Raw genomic sequence first — 22,552 nt, forward strand, 5'->3', positions numbered from 1 at the left:
AAAAGTTACTCATGTGAGGGCTGCAGGGTAAGTGAATTAATTCGCATTTTTAGTGGTTAAAAGGCAAGTAATCCAGAGAGATGCACCATAAGTATCTTTACGGTAATGGCCTAAATTTCAGAGGTGCTGATCATCCACATCTCCCACTGCATTGAATGGAAATGCAGATGTTCAGCACCTCTTAAAATCAGGTCACAAAGGAACTAGAATAACTCAGAAGGACACAGGGCCAGGAGCTTAGTGTTATTTTCTTGTTTTTTTCTAGCTGTCGCTAGAAAGCAAGATATCAAGATAGACTGGGATCAACTGAACTCTAGTTTACGTTGTCTTATCTAGTCACTGAACTCTGCTGATATGATATTAGGTAATGGGGATTCACATAGCCAGCACTAGCTGACCTGAAGTTCTCAAAAAAAGACGTAAAGCAGGGTGAATATTTATTTTAAAATCTGCATCAGTAGAGCATGCTATCAATGAGGAAATAAAGCAGAAAGGGTATGCCTATTGGAAGAGAAGTCTGACAAATTAAGAAGTAGTGATATGATGGGCAGGGAATGAGGGGCATGCTCTCTTTACAGAATTGCAGAACTACAGTGTTTCTGGCTAACTAAGCCGAACAAAACAGAGGCTGATCTATCAGCAGGTGGGGAGCTTAAAGAAGTGAAACTCCAGATCACAAGTGAGGTCTTTGCCTAAACCATCTTCCCAGACACATTGATACATTTTAAGATTTTAGTTAAAACAATATAATAATAAACAGTACTCACCCTGCCAACAAGCTAAACAAAAAAGGGAAAAAAATATTATACAGCATGTTTTAAAAACAATCCTAAAATCTCTTTAAAAAAGAAAACATGTAATGTCATGTGAATAGGGACTGGGAGTGGCTGGCTCACTACAAAAGCAATTTTCCCTCTCTTGGTATTGACACCTCCTCATCAATTATTGGGAGTGGACCACATCCACCCTGACTAAATTGACCTTCAACATCGGTTCTCCACTTGTAAGGTAACTTCCTTCTCTTCACGTGCTAATATATATTTATGCCTCTATCTGTAATTTTCACTCCACGCATCTGAAGAAGTGGGTTTTTGACCCACAAAAGCTTATGTCCAAATAAATCTGTTAGTCTTTAAGGTGCCACCAGACTCCCTTGTTGTTTTTGTAGTGTCATGGATTGCACACCTATAATTTTACAGCATTCCCTGTGCATGCAAAACACTCATTGGTTTCAATGGAAGTTGTTAAGTGAACAAGGAGTTCAGCTTCTGTCCCTTAATTTGCATTGCATGTTCTTATTGTGGATGTCTATGGTGCCTGGTTTCTAACAGAGTTTAGAGAAATAGATATAACTCAGCAAATTATCCAGACTCCTGAATTTGTTTTGGCAAATTCCATGGTTTGAGACACTGGACTGAAACATTCTAATGTTTTCTCAAATATTCTCTGCTTAGCCCTGCTCAGCTGAACTTTCACTGTGGATCAAGATTAGTCACATGAGTAAGGGTCCATAATCTGTATTTAAGATTGATTTACATAAAATAATGTAATTTACTTACTTATCTTCCCTTAAGGACACTTGGGGCATCTTCATTATTCATATGGACACTAGCCCTTTCCAAGTGTCCCAAGCACCTAATTTCCATGAAGGCTATTTTATACACAACAAAGGGAACACGGATCCCTATAACAGCTATTGCCATTTAAAATAGTCTTATATTTCAAAATAGAGGGTTTTTTGTTTGTTTTGTAATTTGTGAACTTTCAAAGGAAATCAGAGAAGCATGTTAGAAATGATCATGCAGAATTACCGACTGATTACTAGAATCGATAGACATTTACTGATTCACTTAGTGCATGGTACAAACACAGCTAAAACAGCATCGTAAAAAGAATGTACTGTGAGCTAAAAATACTCTCTCTGAAATGAAGGCTGTTTACTTGTCAAGCAGTTACTCTCTCTTTTGTATGTAAATGGCCGTTAAGTCTCTAAATTGAAAAAGAAGTGGTCGCTAGAACTTGATTTTCTTTCCCTACAATATCACTTCAAGTGCTGACCCTTTGGGTGATGCAATTTTATAAAGCAAGATGTAGTACTTACCGCTGTGTCTGCGCACATAGTCAATGACTTCACATGGCTGCAGAACGGAAACAAAACAAGGAGAAAGAAAGGAATTCTTAGCTGATGAAGTGGTTTATTTCTAAATGTATAATGAATATAGAAACACGCCAGAGATACATACGGGAAAAGGGTGCAGTCCCATTGTTCCTTTAGCGCCCTATAAGAACAAGATTGTAGATTACTAGATAATTTAAAGCTTTCAACTGCCTGGATAATTATAATTATTAAATTGCAAGAATGTCTTGTACAACGAGACAATCGTATAGTACAATCAAGTTCTGCTATATTTTTCTCTCTTTTCATTTAATATGTATTGTGCTGTGGTGGCAATTGAAGTTCCAGAATGGTGGGATCATGATACCCAAACAGAAACAGAGAGTTATTTTATTTTAATGGGCTTTGGGGAGAGAGAGAAAGAATAAATAATTAATATATATGGGAATCCAAGTTCTTAGCACCTTTGAAAATCAGGTGTAATGTTGCTGCCCCTAAGCATCAGTCCAATATATCTTTGTGTGACATTACCGCTGCTTATGCCCAAGTAATGATTACAAACAAAAATTAGATTTGAGTGGAGTCCAGATTCAATTTCTGAGATGAGTGAAATCTCAGCTCACTTTTATTGGGATCTTTTAATTCCAGCCTGATATTACAAAACTATCAGAAAACAGCAGTAAGCTGCAAACTTCAGACATGGCTAGAAAAAATTCCAAAAACCAGATATACGTTCCTAATTTTTAAAAAATATTGCAACACGTGTTGTTCTTTAATTGCCAGTTTTCAGGCGAGGCCTAAGGTCCAAGTGAAAAGGTTGCAGCTACATTTTAAGTACAATTAGGCATTTAAAGAGTTGTCTAGATTTGCATGTAAAAATTAGATTTGGGCATCTAAATAGTGATTTGCACATGCAAATACCCAATTTGTGCTCTCAGTTGCAGTAGAGTGAAAATTTAGACACACAGTTACATGCATAGACTTTGGGTCTCTTTTTTTCTAAAATCTGACCCTTAGAATTTTAGTTCAAATACTGTAACATAATTTGATATACAAACAAACACACAAACCTATTGTCATATTGCTGGTGAAAATACAGAATTAGCATTTTCAAAGTGACATCACCAAGCAGCATACAATATATCTACCTCTGGCACCCCAAAATGTGAGTGTATTAATGCTTTAGACTATTGAACACATACTGTAGCCTGAGACAGGAAAAAAATCACCTCTCCTCACCTTCAAATTTAAAGGGAGTACCTTTTTATGCAAATAAAATTACATACACTTTACGTGGTCAATTCATACCCTGGGTCCTGGAAATCCCTTGTCTCCTGGAATTCCTTTCGGACCAGGAGGACCTGGAGGACCCTGGAAACATTGGCATAAATTAGACAGGCAGACACTCTACAAATGGTATATACAGCAGTTATGATACTATTGCATACTTCTCTACTCTAGGGCCCAGTTCTCCATTTCATTAATGCCAGTTTTACACCAGTTTAACTCCATTCAATTCAATGGATATACTCCTGATTTATAGCTGAGTGAGAAGAGAAGCAGGCCCTATGTATTTTCACATATAACCATTTTTAAAAGAAAAAAAAATAGGATGGCAGCAAACTACTGCTTTTCTTTGGGTGGTTCAGCTGAATGCTAGCAATGCTTCCTGCACAGTCACTCAGGAGACAGGGATTCTACTCCCATCTTTACTATGGACTCTTTGTGTAACCTTGGGAAAGTCACTTAACTTCTCTGTGACTCAGTTTCCTCGTGGTAAAATGGGAACAACACCACTTGCCTGCCTGCACCTCACAAAGACACTGAGGCTAAATTCATTCATATTTGTAAAGTGCTTTGATATCCGTGGATAGGAAGTGCTACATAAGTGTCGCACTCCCTCGATCCCTAGCTATGCACCCCTAAACAATTTCAGCTATCCCTGACACAACCTCTGCACCGGGGGAACGAGTGCAGCGGAAGTAAAGCCAGCTTCAGAGTCTCAATGTGTGGATGAGACGATGGAGTAGAGAGGAGGGGTTCAGATTTATTAGGAACTGGGGAAACTTTGGGGATAGGGGGAGCCTATACAGGAAGGATGGGCTCCACCTAAACCAAGGTGGATCCAGACTGCTGGCACTTAACATTACAAAGGTTGCAGAGCAGCTTTTAAACTAAGAGACGGGGGAAAGCCGATTGCTGCAGCGGAGCACGTGGATCGGACAGAGACTTCTCTTAGAGGAGAGTCTATTGATAGAGAGTCTCTAGGTTCTAGTCAGGAGGAGAGGATGGAAGAGGATAAAGTATGGGCCAGATCAGACGAGAAACATTCACATAAAAAAGAATCTGACATCAGAAAAGGGCAGACAAATAAACAGTGATGAGTTTTTAAAGTGCTTGTACAGAAATGCTAGAAGTCTAAATAATAAGATGGGTGAACTAGAGTGCCTCGTGTTAATGGAGGATATTGATATAATAGACATCACAGAAAGCTGGTGGAGTGGGGACAAAATCATTCCGGGGTACGAAAAATATCGGAAGGACAGAGCAGGTTGGGGCGGGGGGGGGGGGGGGGGGGGAGGAGGAGTGGCACTATATGTGAAAGAAAATGTAGAATCAAATGAAGTAAAAATCTTAAATGAATCCACATGTTCCATAGAATCTCTATGGATAGTAATTCCATGCTCCAATAATATAGATCCCTACTGTTATATTCTTATCGACCACCTGACCAGGACAGGGATAGTGATGATGAAATGCTAAGGGACATTAGAGAGGGTATCAAAATAAAAAACTCAATAATAGTGGGGGATTTCAATTATCCCCATATTGACTGGGTACATGTCACCTCAGGAAGAAATGCAGAGACAAATTTTCTCGATACTTTAAATGACCGCTTCTTGGAGCAGCTGGTACAGGAACCCACAAGGGGAGAGGCAATTCTCGATTTAGTCCTGAGTGGAGCGCAGGATCTGGTCCAAGAGGCAACTATAACAGGACCGCTTGGAAATAGTGACCATAATATAACAACAACATTTAACCTTCCTGTGGTGCGAAGAACACCTTAACAGCCCAACACCGTGGCATTTAATTTCAGAAAGGGGAAATATGCAAAAATGAGGAGGTTAGTTAAACAGAAATTAAAAAGGTACAGTGGCTAGAGTGAAATCCCTGAAAGCTGCATGGACACTTTTTAAAGACACCATAATAGATGCCCAACTTAAATGTATACCCCAAATTAAAAAACACAGTAAAAGAACTAAAAAAAAAAGAGCCACCATGGCTTAACAACCATGTAAAAGAAGCAGTGAGAGATAAAAAGGCATCTTCTAAAAAGTGGAAGTCAAATCCTAGTGAGGTAAATAGAAAGGAGCATAAACACTGCCAAATTAAGTGTAAAAATGTAATAAGAAATGCCAAAAAGGAGTTTGAAGAACAGCTAGCTAAAAACTCAAAAGAGAATAACAAAATGTTTTTTTTAATTACATCAGAAGCAGGAAGCCTGCTAAACAACCAGTGGGGCCCCTGGACAATTGAGATACAAAAGGAGCACTTAAAGACGATAAAGTCATTGCGGAGAAACTAAATGAATTCTTTGCTTCAATCTTCACGGCTGTTAGGGAGATTCCCAAACCTGACCTGTCCTTTGTAGGTGACAAATCTGAGGAACTGTCACAGATTGAAGTGTCACTAGAGGTGGTTTTGGAATTAATTGATAAACTTAACAGTAACAAGTCCCCAGGACCAGATGGCATTCACCCAAGAGTTCTGAAAGAACGCAAATGTGAAATTGCGGAACTATTAACTATGGTTTGTAACCTGTCCTTTAAATCGGCTTATGTACCCAGTGACTGGAAGATAGCTAATGTAATGCCAATATTTAAAAAGGGCTCTAGAGGTGATCCTAGCAATTACAGACCGGTAAGTCTAATGTCAGTACCAGGCAAATTAGTTGAAACAATAGTAAAGAATAAAATTGTCAGACACGTAGAAGAACATAACTTGTTGGGTAAAAGTCAATATGGTTTCTGTAAAGGGAAATCATGTTTTACTAATCTATTAGAGTTCTTTGAAGGGGTCAACAAACATGTGGACAAGAGGGATCCAGTGGACATAGCGTACTTAGATTTCCAGAAAGGTCCCTCACCAAAGGCTCTTACGTAAATTAAGTTGTCATGGGATAAGAGGGAAGGTCCTTTCATGGATTGAGAACTGGTTAGAAAGACAGGGAACAAAGGGTAGGAATAAATGGTAAATTTTCAGAATGGAGAGGGGTAACTAGTGGTGTTCCCCAAGGATCAGTCCTAGGACCAATCCTATTCAACCTATTCATAAATGAATGGAGAAAGGGGTAAACAGTGAGGTGGCAAAGTTTGCAGATGATATTAAACTGCTCAAGATAGTTAAGACCAAAGCAGACTGTGAAGAACTTCAAAAAGATTTCACAAAACTAAGTGATTGGGCAACAAAATGGCAAATGAAATTTAATGTGGATAAATGTTAAGTAATGCACATTTGAAAAAATAACCCCAACTATACATACAATATGATGGGGGCTAATTTCTCTACAACTAATCAGGAAACAGATCTTGGAGTTATCATGGATAGTTCTCTGAAGACATCCACGCAGTGTGCAGTGGCAGTCAAGAAAGCAAACAGGATGTTAGGAATCATTAAAAAAGGGATACAGAATAAGATGGATTGCCCTTATATAAATCCGTGGTACGCCCACATCTTAAATACTGCGTACAGATGTGGTCTCCTCATCTCAAAAAAGATATACTGGCATTTAAAAAAAGTTCAGAAAAGGGCAACTAAAATGATTAGGGGTTTGGACCGGGTCCCATATGAGGAGAGATTAAAGAGGCTAGGACTTTTCAGCTTGGAAAAAGAGGAGACTAAGGGGGGAATATGATAGAGGTATATAAAATCATGAGTGGTGTGGAGAAAGTGAATAAGGAAAAAGTTATTTACTTGTTCCCATAATATAAGAACTAGGAGCCACCAAATGAAATTAATGGGCAGCAGGTTTAAAACAAATAAAAGGAAGTTCTTCTTCACGCAGCGCACAGTCAACCTGTGGAACTCCTTGCCTGAGGAGGTTGTGAAGGCTAGGACTACAACAGGGTTTAAAAGAGAACTAGATAAATTCATGGAGGTTAAGTCCATTAATGGCTATTAGCCAGAATGGGTAAGGAATAGTGTTCCTAGCCTCTGTTTGTCAGAGGGTGGAGATGGATGGCAGGAGAGAGATCACTTGATCATTGCCTGTTAGGTTCACCCCCTCTGGGGCACCTGGCATTGGCCACTGTCGATAGAGAGGATGCTGGGCTGGATGGACCTTTGGTCTGACCCAGTATGGCCATTCTTATGTTCTTAGCTATCCTGGTCCAAGGTTCTCCTCCCATGCTGGCACACCATTGTAATACCATTTTAAGGTCATATTGCACAGCTCCAGCAGCGGACAGTGACCTTAGCATGACCAAGGACCTGACCCTTGGCAAGGGAACTGACTGTATTTCAGAAAAGCTTCTTCTGGCCCAGAAGTCAGAGTGCTACCAATTAAACTACCGTAGCACAATGTATACATTTATAACCCCAATGGCATGCTGCCTCTCCTGGTTTATTAATGTCTGTTGGCAAAATTGTCATAAGGCTCTAAGTTCTTTGGGGGTATAAGGTTTCACTGACGTTCAATGGGACTGAGGTTCCTAAATCACTCAGGTGCTTTTGAAAAATTTACCCTGTGTTAGAAATTAATGAATAATGGGCACCATGTCACGTGTAATATCTAACCAATAACATATTACATGTACAAAAAAAAAAAGAAGAAGAAGATGACGACGATGTCGTCAAGGACCCAATCCAGCTCCCATTGAAGTTGAAAGCAAAAGTCTCTGATTTCAGAGGGAGCAAGATCAGTCTGAAGTGAGGACAAAAACCAAGTCATAGTGTGATAACTACAAAAACAAGAGTTGAAAAAGGTTAGCAATTTGCATGGCTAACTTACAATACAAAAGTACTACTACGGCTTTGCCCTTCCTTTGTCAGTGGAGCTGAAAACACAGTTAAACAGGAAACAATTGCCCCCAAAGAAGTGTTTTGTTTACCTTGGCCTATTAAATGAAGAAGACTTAGCCATCTATCAGACTCTTTCAAACTAGTAACTCTGAAGTAACTCATTTATAATTACAATTTAAAATATAAAAATCACTTATATGAGCTCTAGCAACCCTGAAACAATTAAACTTACTATTGATAAGGAGCATAATACAATAAGAAATGTTAATGTTTCAGCCAGTAAAAACAGCAACAAAATATGCCCCCACCCACTCCACCGACTTCCCTATAACATCAGCCCTCCACAGGATTTCTATAAAATAATTAGATGTTGTGTTTCCCTGATTTGGAGCCAGCTCTGTGCTACACCAATCTTCCAGTGTAAATTATTCAGGTTGCCATTGGTCATAAGAACAAGAGAACGGCCACACTGGGTCAGGCCAATGGTCCATCTAGCCCAGTATTGGGTCTTCTGGCAGTGGCCAATGCCAGGTGCCCCAGAGGGAATGAATAGAACAGGTAATTATCAAGTGATTCATCCCATCCCCCATTCCCAGCTTCTGGCAAACAGAGGCTAGAGACATAATTCCTGCCAATCCTGGCTAATAGCCACTGACGGACCTATGCTCCATGAATTTATCTAGTTCTAGGTCCAAAGACAGAGAAGGTGGGCGAGGTAATATCTTTTACTGGACCAACTTCTCTTGGTGAGAGAGACAAGCTTTCAAGCCACACAGAGCTCTTCTTCAGGTCTGGGAAAGCTACTCCCAGTGTCACAGAAATTGCATGGTGGAACAGATTGTTCAGCATAAGTAGTTAGCACATATTGTAAGGTAGTGGCCCATTACACTGGTACGAAGAGACAGACATGTCATCCAGCTATAGGCCACTGGAGGCCGCCTCTTGCACTAGGTTGATCTTCCATAGCTGGCTACACCAGTTTTAGACTTGCTAGTGGCGTACAAAGCAACTGCAACTGCAACAGAGTGCGGGATCGGGACTATTGTGCTTAAAACAGATGTAATACACATAAATTCAGCATGTTAAAAGATATCCATTTAAAACAGATTTCTATCACCTGGGCAGGAAAAATTACAACAACAAGCCAATCTCAAGACAAATCAATATTCATAAAAAGGTGCTTGCCATTTGTCCTTTGATTCCTATTGGTCCAAGTTCTCCTGGAAATCCTGTTTCTCCAATTTCACCCTAATTAATTGGATACAGCAAAATTAAAATGTGAAAATGGATATTAATTAAAACAAAAGTGTGAATAACTCAAGAAATGGTTCTTGCTGTTTATTCTTCCATTCATACATCTCGCTTTTCAGAGCACAAAGACTGATATGAAATAGGAATATACAAAAATATATACAAGTAGCACTGTGTGTGGTCTCTCACCCCCCCTCCCCCGCCAAAATGATTCTTTCAGAAAATACACATTTTGCTGAGTCAATGGGGAATATTTAAGTTCTTATTCTTTCCATATGGAAGTGTTTGTCTATTTAATACGCTAACACTCTACTGCTGATGGTTTTTGTTAACATATAATGGTCCTAAACACAGACCCTAAAGATATCAAAATGCTCTTTGTGCCAGGTTTATTTTGGCATCTACCTGTGAGAAAGTTTATAAAGTACAGCACACCATGCTGAATATTTTACTGTGTTAATTCCCAGTTGTGCAAGATTATTGGTGTGGATCAAATATCTCCTTACTATATTTAGATTCCCAGCACCAGACACTCAGCCCTCTCTGGCTACTTTGAGCAGCTCAAAAGAGAACCAACTAGCTGGAGAGCTATCCTAATAGGGCTGTTGGACGATAACCCTAGTGCAGGAGAATCCCCTGGTGGTATAAAGTGGAATTAACTGGCAATATATCAGCTACTTCCCTCAGGACAGGGTATTTGTCAGGGGAGCACGAGATGTAAGGTGGATTATGGTCATGTTCTGGTGATCTCTGTCGGAGGAGATTATTCCTGTCAGTGCAGCAGAGGATAAAACAATCTGGCACCACTGAAGTCAATGGGAGAAAGAAGGACTGAGACCTTAGAGTAGCCCTTAGCCTGCTCCTAGTTACCTTCGGACACAACTGATCAGAAGAGTAGAAAGGTGGCATAAAGTCATCTTTCCTCACCCTGAGTCAACTCTAGAGCAATTAAAATATCAACAGAAACACATTCTCCAGTGAAAACAAAAGAATGGAAGAAACAACTTGTCTTTTTACCTTTAAGTGACTAGTTAGGCCTACAGTTTCCCCATGTATTCTTTCTGGTTTTATATATTCACCCTCAAAGAAGCTACGTCAGCAGTACATGACTTTGGTGTTTGGTTTTACAATTGCAAAGAACTGCTAATAGTTAAGGATGAGCATGTCAGACTTGCTTTTAGGGCTGACCTTTAAAAAAACTGGAGCCTTTTAATATTTCAAAATGGGTAATTTCTCCCCAAAATGTGTAATTTTGATAATTTAATCAGCCATGTACTACTATACATTATTTTTCAACCTCTAATTTATGTGTAATTCAGGAGATGAGGCAATGAATTTAGTTGGTCTATACGTAGATATCAGCATATTTTCACCATCACTTACGCAACACACTGATGTCATACTTCATATGTAATGCACAGCACAAAAGTCTAGTTAATAGTGTATTTTTCATACACATAGCTTCAATAGACTATGTATATCACACACAGATTCATATACAACACTACAAGACAAAACGCAGAAGTGCGGCTAAGGCTGTGTAAGATATTATCTGGGGATTTTTTCTGGCACTTTGTTTGGATAACTGTGCTTTGTAACCGCTGACACTATCTGTTACCTGCTCCACGTTACTGACAGGAAGAAGTGGGACACAGACTCCTAAACCAGCAGGCACAACACATAGCTATTCCTATATTTAGAGAATCATGTTCCCAGAGGCTCATAGACTTTAAGATCAGAAGGGACCATTATGATCTTCTAGTCTGACCTCCTGCACAACGCAGGCCACAGAATCTCACCCACCCACTCCTGTAACAAACCCCTGACCTATGTCTGAGCTATTGAAGTCCTCAACTTGTGGTTTAAGCACATCTCTAAATGTAAGATTTGACTTCACCAACAATCTCAGAAATGACACACTAATTAAAATTGATAAAATTTAAAAACGGTTTAAAATTTCCAAGCAATAAGGTGACCAGACAAGATTTTTTTTTAACCCTTTAGTATCAAAGAATTTCAGATGTTGAAAGATAAATCAGAACTTTCTTCCCATGAAACATCAAGAATGTTTCTTTTATTCTACCAAAAATCTACCATTGAAACTTATTTCCATCCTTAAAGTCTCCACTCTATTATCTTGATTTTATGCCAATATAACTGTTAACTGCAGCAGAGTTCTGTTGGTGCAAAAGTGGTGTAATGGAGGGGAGACTCAAGTCTATTGATCAGAAAGCTACAACATTAATGTGAAGTACGATACCTTCTGTCCAATATCTTCGGTGAATCCTTTTTGTCCCTGTTATTTACAGTAAATAAGATAAAATTATCATCACATTGATATTTCTACTCAGTTTTTTCTACTATATTTGACTTTTCAGAATCAGACACATAACCCAATAAATAATAAGCAGTGAAACTGGCAATGTGCTGGAAAACAGTATTATTCTTGCTATCTATTATTTTTTGAGGTCCTAATGTGGATTGTACAAAATGCAGAAGATGACACAGCCCTGATGCAAGAAGCTTATAATTTAAGCTGAATGATACAATTGATGCATAAAGGGCCAGATCCATCTCCTGTTTGAGTCAATGAAAAGACTGCCGTTGATTTTAATGGGAGTTGGATTGCACCCAAAATACATCTGCAGACCAGGAAGTTTAGAGCCCAATCCTGCTATGTGCGGGTTCCCCTAAATTCCCAATGGGAGCACCTTTCTGGATTAAGTCCTTAGAACATATGAAGTATTTGGGGAGGGGGAATGGCAAGAGGCACAGTAGGGGTGTGACAGCATGTTACTCAAGTGGGATACGCTTGTCAGAAGAAGGGAGTTTAAGGTGCGGTTTGCATTAATAGGGTTAAAAGACATGGCTGGAGAAGTTCAGGGAGTCTGGCAGTAGTTACCCAGGACAAAAGCGTTCTGTTCTCCCTTATTTTATTCAGACATATATCATTTAAAATATATATATAAAGAAGCACTGTACTTTACTGGGCTATTCATGTGCTCCTAATTGCATTGATAAAGTAAAAGGAAGTGACTATGTAAAGATGAAATACTCCAGGATAGCTTTACTAGTTTTTCCTAAACACAGACAGGAACTGTACAGTGAACGGGCACTGGCTAGGCTGTCAGGCATCTGTGGCTATGACAGAAAGATTTGATATATCAAAATATTAGACCTCACAGTTCAGAGTAGAGGGGACTGGAAGCATTTCTTGGAATAAATTAGAACTATTCTCTGATTAGTTTTAGTGCAGCAGAATTTTTTCTCTCAGTTCAAAAGAGGTTTTGTAAATAATGATAAATGTAAATGTGAATTTATTTAACTGTAAGATGTATCTAAGCTATATAAAATATATCTACGGAAGGACATATAATCTGATTCTATCCCTCTCCTGCACCCTTCAGGTGTTGCTTGTTTTTTTAGACTGGAAGCCCTTCAGGGCAGGAACAATATCTTCCTGAGTGTTGACAGCATTAAAATATTGTTACAATAACAACAACAATATTAAAATAACCCTAATTATTTATTGGAGCATTATTATTACTATTATATTTTTATCTTTTACTCTAATTTTAAGAGTTTATAACTTATTTTCTAATGTTTATACGTTGCCATAGGCACACATGGCAATTGATAGACAAATAAAAACAACAATCCCCCCCGCCACCCAATGACTTTACAACCTATGGCCCTAATCTTACAATATGATCTGTACGGTGGATTTTTATGGAGCCCCTGCGAAGTCAATGGGTGCAGAAGTCTGCCTCTGTGGATCAGATTGCAGGATTTACAGTCAGAAATGATAATGGAACAACTTTTTTTTCCCCTGCAGTTTTCACTCTCACTAAAATAATGTAAAAACAAGTTAAGAGTTTCCATTTATTTTTCCTTTTTCATGTTTACCTTTGCTCCTTTCTTTCCTGGTTCACCATATCTATCAGCACCATTGTCTCCCTGTAAATAGAGCATTATATTTAAATCATCTGTTTTTTCCGTCTGTGCTTTACTCCAGCTATTAATGTCTATATTAATTCTAAGTGTCTATGTAGCAACCCAAATATGAGGAGGACAGAGAGAAGCGACAGGATTGGCAATTTATAAATTAAGAACTAGCTTTTGGCCACACACTGCCCATGGAGAGAATAAAACACAAACCTGAATTCCCCGTTGACCTGGTGGCCCTCTCTGTCCTTTCTCTCCAGGATCACCATATTCTCCCTGTTGAATGCAATTAATATGATCTGAGACTTGTAAGTAATATCTTTTAAACCCACAGAGCCTGATTAATCTTTCTATCCAACTGATTTTAAGAATACTGTAGAAGCTACAATCCAAAGGTTTAATAAAGATAAACAGTAAATCTCACTTAATTACTTACGATTAAAGCTGCGTGTCTGTCATGGATGTCACGGAAATCACAGATACCATGACTTTCTGTGACTTCTGCAGTAGACAGTGCAGCTGGCTCAGGGGTGTGTGGGAAGGGGCTCAGGGCTGGGGCAGGGGGTTGGGGTGGCGCTTACTTCGGCGTGGGGGGCTCCCTGGCTCCCACCAGCATGTCCCTGCAGCTTCTAGGCAGAGGGACATGGGGGCTCCACATGCTGCCCATGCCCACAGGCACTGCCCCAGCAGCTCCCATTGGCTGTGGTTCCCAGCCAATGGGAGCTGTGGAGCCAGCGCTTGTGGCGGGAGCAGCGCATAGAGCCCGCCTGGCCACCCCTCCCCCTAGGAGTTGCAGGGACCTGCCTGTCAGAGTGGCCAAGCCTCTCCCCCATTGCCAGTGGGGATCACAGGCCACGCACTGCCGCCCGCCTCCCTCCTTCCCCCCCCCCAGCACTAATGGGGGTCCCGGGCTGTGTGCCACTACCTCCCACAACACCAGTAGCGGTCCTGGGCCGTGTGCCACCACCACCGCCCGTGTCCCCCTCAGCTCCAGCAGGGGAGCCGGGCCACCCCCAACCCAGCACCCATAGGCCCCCCCCCCCCCAGCCTGCCCCCCAGAGCGCCGGGGCACCCCCGGAGCAAGTTTTAGTTAGGAGTGTATAGTAAAAGTCATGGACAGGTCACGGGCTGTGAATTTTTGTTTACTGCCCATGACCTATCCATGACTTTTACTAAAAATACCCGTGACTGAAATGTAGCCTTACTTATGATTATGCACTGCCCTTGCACTGTGCATACAGCTGCCACTCAGATCAAAGACCCATAGTCATTAAAAAAAAAAAAAAAACTTGCATTGACTTTTGCCTGAATGATTGTTTCAGGAGCAGGCTCAAAGGCAAGATCTTCAGGTGGGAACAAACAAATTAACGTTTAAAACAACAACAAAAGTAGTTAAAGGAATGAAACCTACTTTATTTCCTCTCATCCCAGGACTGCCAGGACTGCCTTTTGGACCCACAGCTCCCAGTTCACACTGAAATTAAATGAACATACGATACCTAGTGAGAATTTGGAAAAAAAACCAAACAAATCACTTTGCTTCTTTTTGCAACGTGTAACAACCATATAATGATGTTCAATGGCTCAGCTTCAACCAACACCACCACATTAGCACTTCATGTAGAATGACAAGAATCTAGTCTCAGCTGTGCCACCTGTGTTTTTCCCGTAGACATCTGGCAGGCAGCAAAAGCAGTCAACATCAATAATGCTTAGATTCATTGCTTCAAGTCTAGACCAAACGTTTATTTTCCTACCAGCATGGCAGCAACATTGTACAAGATGAAGGCCATTCACTAGTTTGACTGGTACAGAACATTTTTTCAGTATCCATCAAACATTGCTTTCTCAATTCCAGACAAATAGAGACGTGTCCATAAAGTGATTATACTGTAGACTTAAAACCTATTCTTCATTCATAAAAAAAATAATCCAGACAAAGTTACTACTGGCTTCTCATCCACACAGTCTCTAGATTAGTCATATATAAACAAAAAGGTCTAATTCTGTCTTTAGTTACCTGGATACAATCTCCACTGCTTTGTAGCAGGTTTATATGGATCATATTGATTTCAATGGGAGTTTCCCACTCCCATCATAAACAGAAGCAGAATTTTGTCTCACTTTTTTATTTTGTCACAGTGGCCACATCTTTCGAACACAAATATACCCAAACAACATATATGGCTTGAAGAAAGTTTACACGAGACAATCAGGAGAAGACCCATTGTTAGCTTCAGGGAACTCCCTAATACAGTTTCTTCTATTGTTGAAACTCGGTGTGTCTGGCTCTTTGAGTGCAACGGTTTTCCAGAGACTCCGATCACAAGAAAGGTGGCAACTTGTCAGAAATAAAGACAATCCTGGAAGAAATTAGGGATCTAGCCTCTCTGAATGGTAAATTGACTGTAAATACTTTGGAAACATGCAAAATATAGCTGCTCAGTTAAGATGCAAAGTGCCAAATACAAAAAAAGCAAAGAGAGCAACAGAATCATCAGACATTTCTTTTAGACAGTACTGCCAAGAGAAAGGAAAGTATGGCAACGAAGCAAATATAAACGTTAGGTGAGATTTCAAAAGTACTCAGCACTGGCCTACCTCTCATCCCATTGATTTCAATGGGAATTTCCCCCCAACGTTTGAAAAACCCAGCCTAGAAAAATCAAACTGATAATTGCTCTGCCTGCCAAATGGAGAGCAGGAAGAAGATTTGGATAGCTTTCTTGTTAAATTATCTAGTAGATGGGTCCAGATTCGGTGGCTGTACGGTGGTTCAGACTCAGTGGTCCAGTTTCTGTGACTGTCAAGGTACCAGTTACAACTATGAGACTCAGGAAGCTATATGTCATTTAATTAAACACTATCATAAAGCAAAAGTTCTGTTATTTTCTAACTCTTGAGTAGTTCATTTTACAATCTTAAAACCATTATTTTAATCTATGTTTTGCAATATTTATGCGCACACACACACACACACACACACACACGCTCCTGTATCCTTAAATAAATTGGTGGGTCATGTTAGAATATAAACAAATTGTTATATAGCTATTGCAGATTTTTTTTCTTAGAATGTAAAACAGTTTAGCATTGCTCTGAAATGTTTTAAATTCCTTTAGCCCCTTACGAATACATTTCTCTCTGACAGAATATCATGATACGCTGCACAGGAATTTTGAAACAAAGAATGCAGTAAAACAGCAGTAAAAATGGAAGTCTCCCACTGGTTACACACACAGTGAGTAGAACACTAAGTGAACTTCACACAGTATTTTTACCTGAAGACCTTTATTTCCTTCACTTCCTCTCTCTCCTTTTACACCTGCAATTCCTTTTTGTCCCTAGAAGGTATGTTAGATGACAGAAAATCCAGTTAATACACAAATGCATATATTACAAAGAGAAATATTAAATACCCTGTCTTAAGAAATAACACCACGTAGCCCTTTATATAGGCTTTATGTCTTGAAAGTGCTCTTAAAACAACACCTGATTCATCTTTATATCATCACAGTGTGAGAGGTATTCTCCCCATTTTACATACAGGGAAACAAAGATTCAGGGGCACAGCTACTCTCCAGCTGCATAGGTGGGGTGGGGGGAGGTGGAGCAGGGAGGACTAGGGAGATCTGTAGGGGGAAGGATGGGAGGAATCCTGTCCAGATGGCAAGATACCCTCAAGGGAGGCTGCTAAGATGTCAGCAAAGGTCTCTGGTGGCACCAGGACCCCCCACCAATGCAAAACACAAAGCATTAAAAATGTAAAGAAAAAGCAATCAGTGAGTTCTAGCACACACAGCTACAGACACTGGGTTCCCATAGCAGACAGTCAGCCAAGAACAGGAGTTCAGTTGCCTCCAAGTTCCTTTCTGCTGAAGAGGTCCAGGTGCACGCAAGAACATAAGAAGGGCCATGCTGGGTCAGACCAATGGTCCATCTAGCCCAGTATTCTGTCGTCCAACAGTGGCCAATACCAGATGCCCCAAAGGGAATGAGCAGAACAAGGCAAAGATCAAGTGATCCATCCCCTGACGTCCAGTCCCAGCATCTGGCAGTCAGAAGATGGGGCAATTTGGAGGGGATGTGTAGCGGGGTGGTCACCCGCTCCGGCCCTGAAAGGGTTACAGTCAGACCTGGGAGAGGGCAGGGGCTGCGAGCCAAAGACTAGGCTGATGGGGAAGGCAGCCACAGCTGGGGCCACACCCAAATCAGGCCACAGCTGGCCCTATAAAAGTGTGTGGGCCAGGAGCTCAGGCAGTCTCTCTAGATGTGGAGAGAGATGGGCCTGGCTGCTTGGGAGCTCAGCAGGGTACCTGGAGTGGAGCAGGGCTGGGGAAAGGCCAGAGAAGCTGGGGAGCTCCAGGCTGGAAAACCCCACAGCCTGCAGGCCTTGCTGAAGGCCTGAAGCAGGTTCTGGGGTTGCAGAGGGGCAGCCCGGGGTAGGCAAAGGCACCAGGTCCAAATCCCCCCCTGCTGATAATGAATGGTTAACAGACTGCAGTATGTCCCCGTGAGCGGGGGCTAGATGGTGATTGGCAGTAGCCCCTGAGGCAAGGTGGGGATAGATGGTTGGGGGTTCCCTGGGATGGAGAGACCCAGAGACTGGGGGTACTGCCAGGGAGCAGCACCCAAGGTAAAGGGGCACCGGGAGGGACACGGGGGCCTGAGGCACGTGGGATAGCGGCTGGCAGAGGGCGCTCCAAAGCTGGAAAAGCTAATTCCCAGGACAACCAGCACGAGGCACCGCGCTGGTGAGTCATCGCCTTGCCACAGGATGCGAGAGGCTTGCTGAGAAGGATGCGGATTCGCACCCATGGGATGGCCCTCTGGTGCGGCCGCCTCCCCAGGTGTTAGCTTCAAGGAAATCCCCAATACAGTTTCTTCAATTTGCAGCCTGCAAGAATGAATCTATATCCATATTTACAATACAGGGATCTAAAACACGTCTAAAATCACACGGGGCTAGATTGTGAATCCCTTACTCACTCTGGTTCCACAAGCTATTTCATTGGATTACTCATCAACATGAGGAAGAGGCTTCCAATCTGGGCCACAGAAAACTGTGGTCAGAAGTCCAGATCTAGAGAGGAGGCATACTTGGGCAGTATTTGCTCAACAGAAGGGCAGGACTGGAACATCAGAGGTGTTGCAAGCCACGACAGCCAGAGCTGTGTGGGGAAGTTTGCACTGTGTCTGCCTTACTATGCTATGCCCGACTCAAGCCAATGCTGCCAGTGCTTCACAGCCACCAACAATATATTCACTCACATGCTGGCTGTGCTTTATAGAATCATAGAACTGGAAGGGACCTCGAGAGGTTATTTAGTCCAGTTCCCTGCACTCAAGGCAGGACTAAGCTTTGTGTGAGTATGGACACAGGGCCATATGATATTTGGACATAGACTATTGCATTTCTCCTTTGTATTTCAAGTCCTCCTTCTCAAAAATACCTAGATCAGCGGTTCTCAAACTGTGGGGGTCGCCAGGGCTGGCATTAGACTTGCCGGGGCCTGGGGCCAAAGCCCCATTGCCCAGGGCCAAAGCCCAAAGCCCACCACCCGGGGTCAAAGCCAAAGCCCGAGGGCTTCAGCCCTGGGTGGCAGGGCTCAGGTTATAGGCCCCCCGCCTAGGGCAGAAGTCCAAGGGCTTCAGTTTTGCCCCCACCAGGCTTTGGCATTGGCCCCCACACCTAGGGCAGTGGGGCTCATGTGGGCTCAGGCTTCAATCCCCCCTCCTAGGGTCGTGTAGTAATTTTTGTTGTCAGAAGGGGGTCACAGTGCAATGAAGTTTGAGAACTCCTGACCTAGATGAATGTTAATATTCACCTGGGATCCTGGAAATCCTGGTTCTCCTGGAAAGCCCGTCAAACCAGGAGCTCCTTTCTCCCCCTGTATTAAGAGACAGAATCTTGTAACAATTTTCTCAAGTGATCATAACAGTGACTGATCTGCCAGGAGAACAATATGATATTTTCAATTTCTAATACCATTTATTTGGCATTTGAACACCTCTTTTCTTTTCATTAAGTGACGGTTCTCTAAAGAGTCAGCATTTAGATCAAATTACATTTCTTAGCATAGTGTCTTCACAGACTATCAGCATATCCTACCATATTTTTAATAAAGTTGGTCGTTGCAACGCATGGATTAAAAAAATTGTTTTTAAAATCCAGAAATTAAGTGAAGCTTATTTATTGTCACAAAGCAGGCTGAGCTTATAACCAAGGCAGCTGTTATAAGACAAAATGCCTGAAACTTGGTTTTTGAGACATGGTTTTTCAGTTTAGCAGTTGGACAATACCCTGCCATACAATTGTGTATAACTGAGGGAGAGTGCAAGGAGCCTCCTGCCCATGTTTTACCCCTCTTTAGGGGCACATCACAATTACAACTCTGCACTCACCTCAGCCCAGGACTCGGTGAGGCTACCACATCTATAGACCTCAAAGAGGCAAGCAGAATGTGCATGTCTTCTGGATTCTATCCCATACTGTTCCTAACATGGGGCAGTGCCTATACAATGCAATCCAGTACTAGGTACCGTGCAACATAATGTGTCTTGATCTTTGTTTAAAGAGCAAAAAGTATTTTGTAAAGGAATGTTACCAGGTTAAAAATCTTCTTGAAACAAACACTTCTAATATCTCAGATGATTAAAACTGAAAATATTTATTCAGGTTTATTTTCAGTTTTTCATTTCTCTGCCTTTGACAACAAAAATCTCAGTTTCACTTTTAGTGTCTCAGTGCTTTTGAACTGAAAACTCTGCAGGGAAATGATTATTTTTGTTGCGATGGAAAGTTATGGAAACTTTTTTATTGCTCTCAGGTTTTGTAAAAACTTCTTCTCACAAGCTCTCATTTAGATTCAAGTTTGACTTGACAATGTTCTTCAAATAAAATATTATGCATCCATGATCTTTCACTATTAATTCTCTACAGTGCCATATTTTGTACAATTTGGATTTTTATGGTGCTCGTTATAGTATGAGGGCCCGATCCCGCTCACCTCATACGTGCAACCCAGATTCAATAGTCCAAGTCTATTCAGCAAAGTATCTCAGCACAGGCTTACTCAGTACAATGACATTCCACGACTGTCACTCTTGTGTGTCACTCTGAAGCCTAGAATGTCTGTACACTCAGTGTGAAGAGATGAAAACAAGTACAAGCATGGCTGAAAGCTCCTTTTGTTTATACTAGCACCAGGTTCAATCATCACTGGGATTGGCAGTCTGTTACCATTCAATCTTGAAGTTCCCAGCCATTTGGGGCTTTTTTTTTTTTTAAACACACAGACGACTTTATGGATTACACTGAGGCAACAGCATGGGCTTTCAGCATGGGTTCTCATGAATGGGACTAGTTCTTCAATGGGACGTATGCAGCATATGCATTGCTGAACTAGGACCCACAAGTAGTTCCACTGAACTCACTGAGATTAATTGCATGAGTAAGGCAAGCAGGATTTGTCTTTTATCTTATATGCTATAACAAATTTAAAATAAATATTGGACTCTCTCTGCAAATATTTTAGAAGGCAGCAAAAGCTCCCACGTTAGTTCTACTGTAGATATGGAAAATTAAGGAAACCTACCTGTGGACCTGGTGTTCCTCTTCGACCTTTTGCTCCCTGACACAAGACAAGATAGTTGTTTGTTAGCCATCTGTTAGACCCCAGTTATATCTCTCAATTAAATGACAAACAGTAGAGAAGCTGTGGCAACTATGTCAATTTTTTTCCAGATAATTTGATGTTCACACAATGCTTTACTACGTGCTCAAGTTACTGTACATGCTAGAACAGTGATTGAGAGCAAAGCAAATGCGAAAGTTATTATGGATGTGTCAGGATATTACTTTGCTATCACTTTTGCTTACTGCTCACATGCTTCAGTCCTGCTGTGCCAAGAGAAGGACTAAAACATAAATGCCCTGTCCGCCCTGGCAAAACAGATGTGTTTATAACATTGGTTTTGGCAGTAGAGCTTAAAGACATTTCCCACCAAGCAGAGAGAAAGGTTCCCACCTCTTTAGTCTGTTCTTATTGGTAACTGCCTATGACAGAGTGCTAGGCAAGAAAGGCCGAGTCAGCACTCTGTTCACAGCAGCTCCAATCAAGCAAGGCAGAATGGAGCTGATTAAGCAGAGCTGTGCCTAATTTGTGGGTGGGGAAGGGCAGAAAGGCTAATTAAGCCCTTAGGCAGAGCCCACAAATAGGTACCGAAAGGAAATGGAAAGGGGGAAGCAAGCAGAGAGAGAGATTGCGCTCCCCTGCTTGTTACAAGAGCTGTATGTATTATGAAGGTGGTGGGAATCCATTTGTAAATAAACTGCACAAGGTGTTGGACCAGCACAAGGATCTCTGAGTAGTTTGTAGACAGGGACAGAGGCAGGAGCCTGGTGGCCCCGCTACACTGCCACACCAGAAGAAAGAGTATGTTAATGCAAATCCTTATCTTTGCAGAATTTCTCTTTCTTTGGAAGGAGAAAACAGAAGCAGAGAAGCGAAGTCATCAGCAAGCGTTGGGGGACAGAAACTGGGCAGTATTGAAGTAGGTTCCAAATTTGAAAGAAATGAGGAAGCTAGTTTGTCTCTGATAGTCAGTCAGTTGTGTTGGATAGTCCTATTCAGGAGGAAAGTGTTTGCCTGGAATCAGAGGCTATGGCTACGGTTAATTTTTTCAGGGCAGTCTATCAGAGATTTATTTATCTCATCTTCCTGCAGTGAATGGAGGCTGACGGAGCGATCGATCAAGGTTAAATTTATGGACTCAGATCATTCTTTCTACCTTGGATTAATTTCAAGCATTTCCTTTGCATATTTAGTCTCCTTGTCTATATGGGGTCTTACTGTGGTTCTGCGAGAGCCTGGTGACCCTGGTGGGCCCATTGCTCCTCCTTCACCCTGGAAAAGAGAAATTTAATTTCATGTTATCAATTGTCACTCAAATTCCAAACGTTTTATATTTTTCCAGATCGTGACTAGATGGCTTAATAAACAGTGGACATGCAAACCAATGGGGAAACATTCTTTTCATAACACTTGGGCACACAACATCTGTAACTGCTTACCCCTGTCAGAGTTAAGAACAGAAACATAGTATTTTAATTGCACGACTTCATCTATGCAACATTGTCAAAGAAATGCCATTGTGTTACTGTACATTTCATAAAGCAGTAACATCAAAATAATCACTCATGTTGCCCTCAAATTA

At 41.3% G+C, this 22,552-nt stretch overlaps 1 protein-coding gene across 1 annotated transcript in view; it reads right to left on the reverse strand.

Moving 5' to 3' along the window:
- LOC135873798 (collagen alpha-6(VI) chain-like) overlaps positions 1-22,552 on the reverse strand; it is a 79,881-nt gene that overhangs the window by 15,199 nt on the left and 42,130 nt on the right. The window contains exons 20-27 of the mRNA XM_065398415.1: positions 22,127-22,242; positions 20,932-21,001; positions 19,162-19,224; positions 16,615-16,677; positions 13,547-13,609; positions 13,295-13,345; positions 9,323-9,385; positions 2,102-2,138 (exon numbers count right to left, since the gene is read on the reverse strand). Of these exons, the coding sequence (XP_065254487.1) occupies positions 2,102-2,138; positions 9,323-9,385; positions 13,295-13,345; positions 13,547-13,609; positions 16,615-16,677; positions 19,162-19,224; positions 20,932-21,001; positions 22,127-22,242 (526 nt within the window). The remainder of the gene's footprint in view (positions 1-2,101; positions 2,139-9,322; positions 9,386-13,294; positions 13,346-13,546; positions 13,610-16,614; positions 16,678-19,161; positions 19,225-20,931; positions 21,002-22,126; positions 22,243-22,552) is intronic.

This window comes from Emys orbicularis, chromosome 2, assembly GCF_028017835.1.
Source record: "Emys orbicularis isolate rEmyOrb1 chromosome 2, rEmyOrb1.hap1, whole genome shotgun sequence".
Taxonomy (NCBI): domain Eukaryota; kingdom Metazoa; phylum Chordata; order Testudines; family Emydidae; genus Emys; species Emys orbicularis.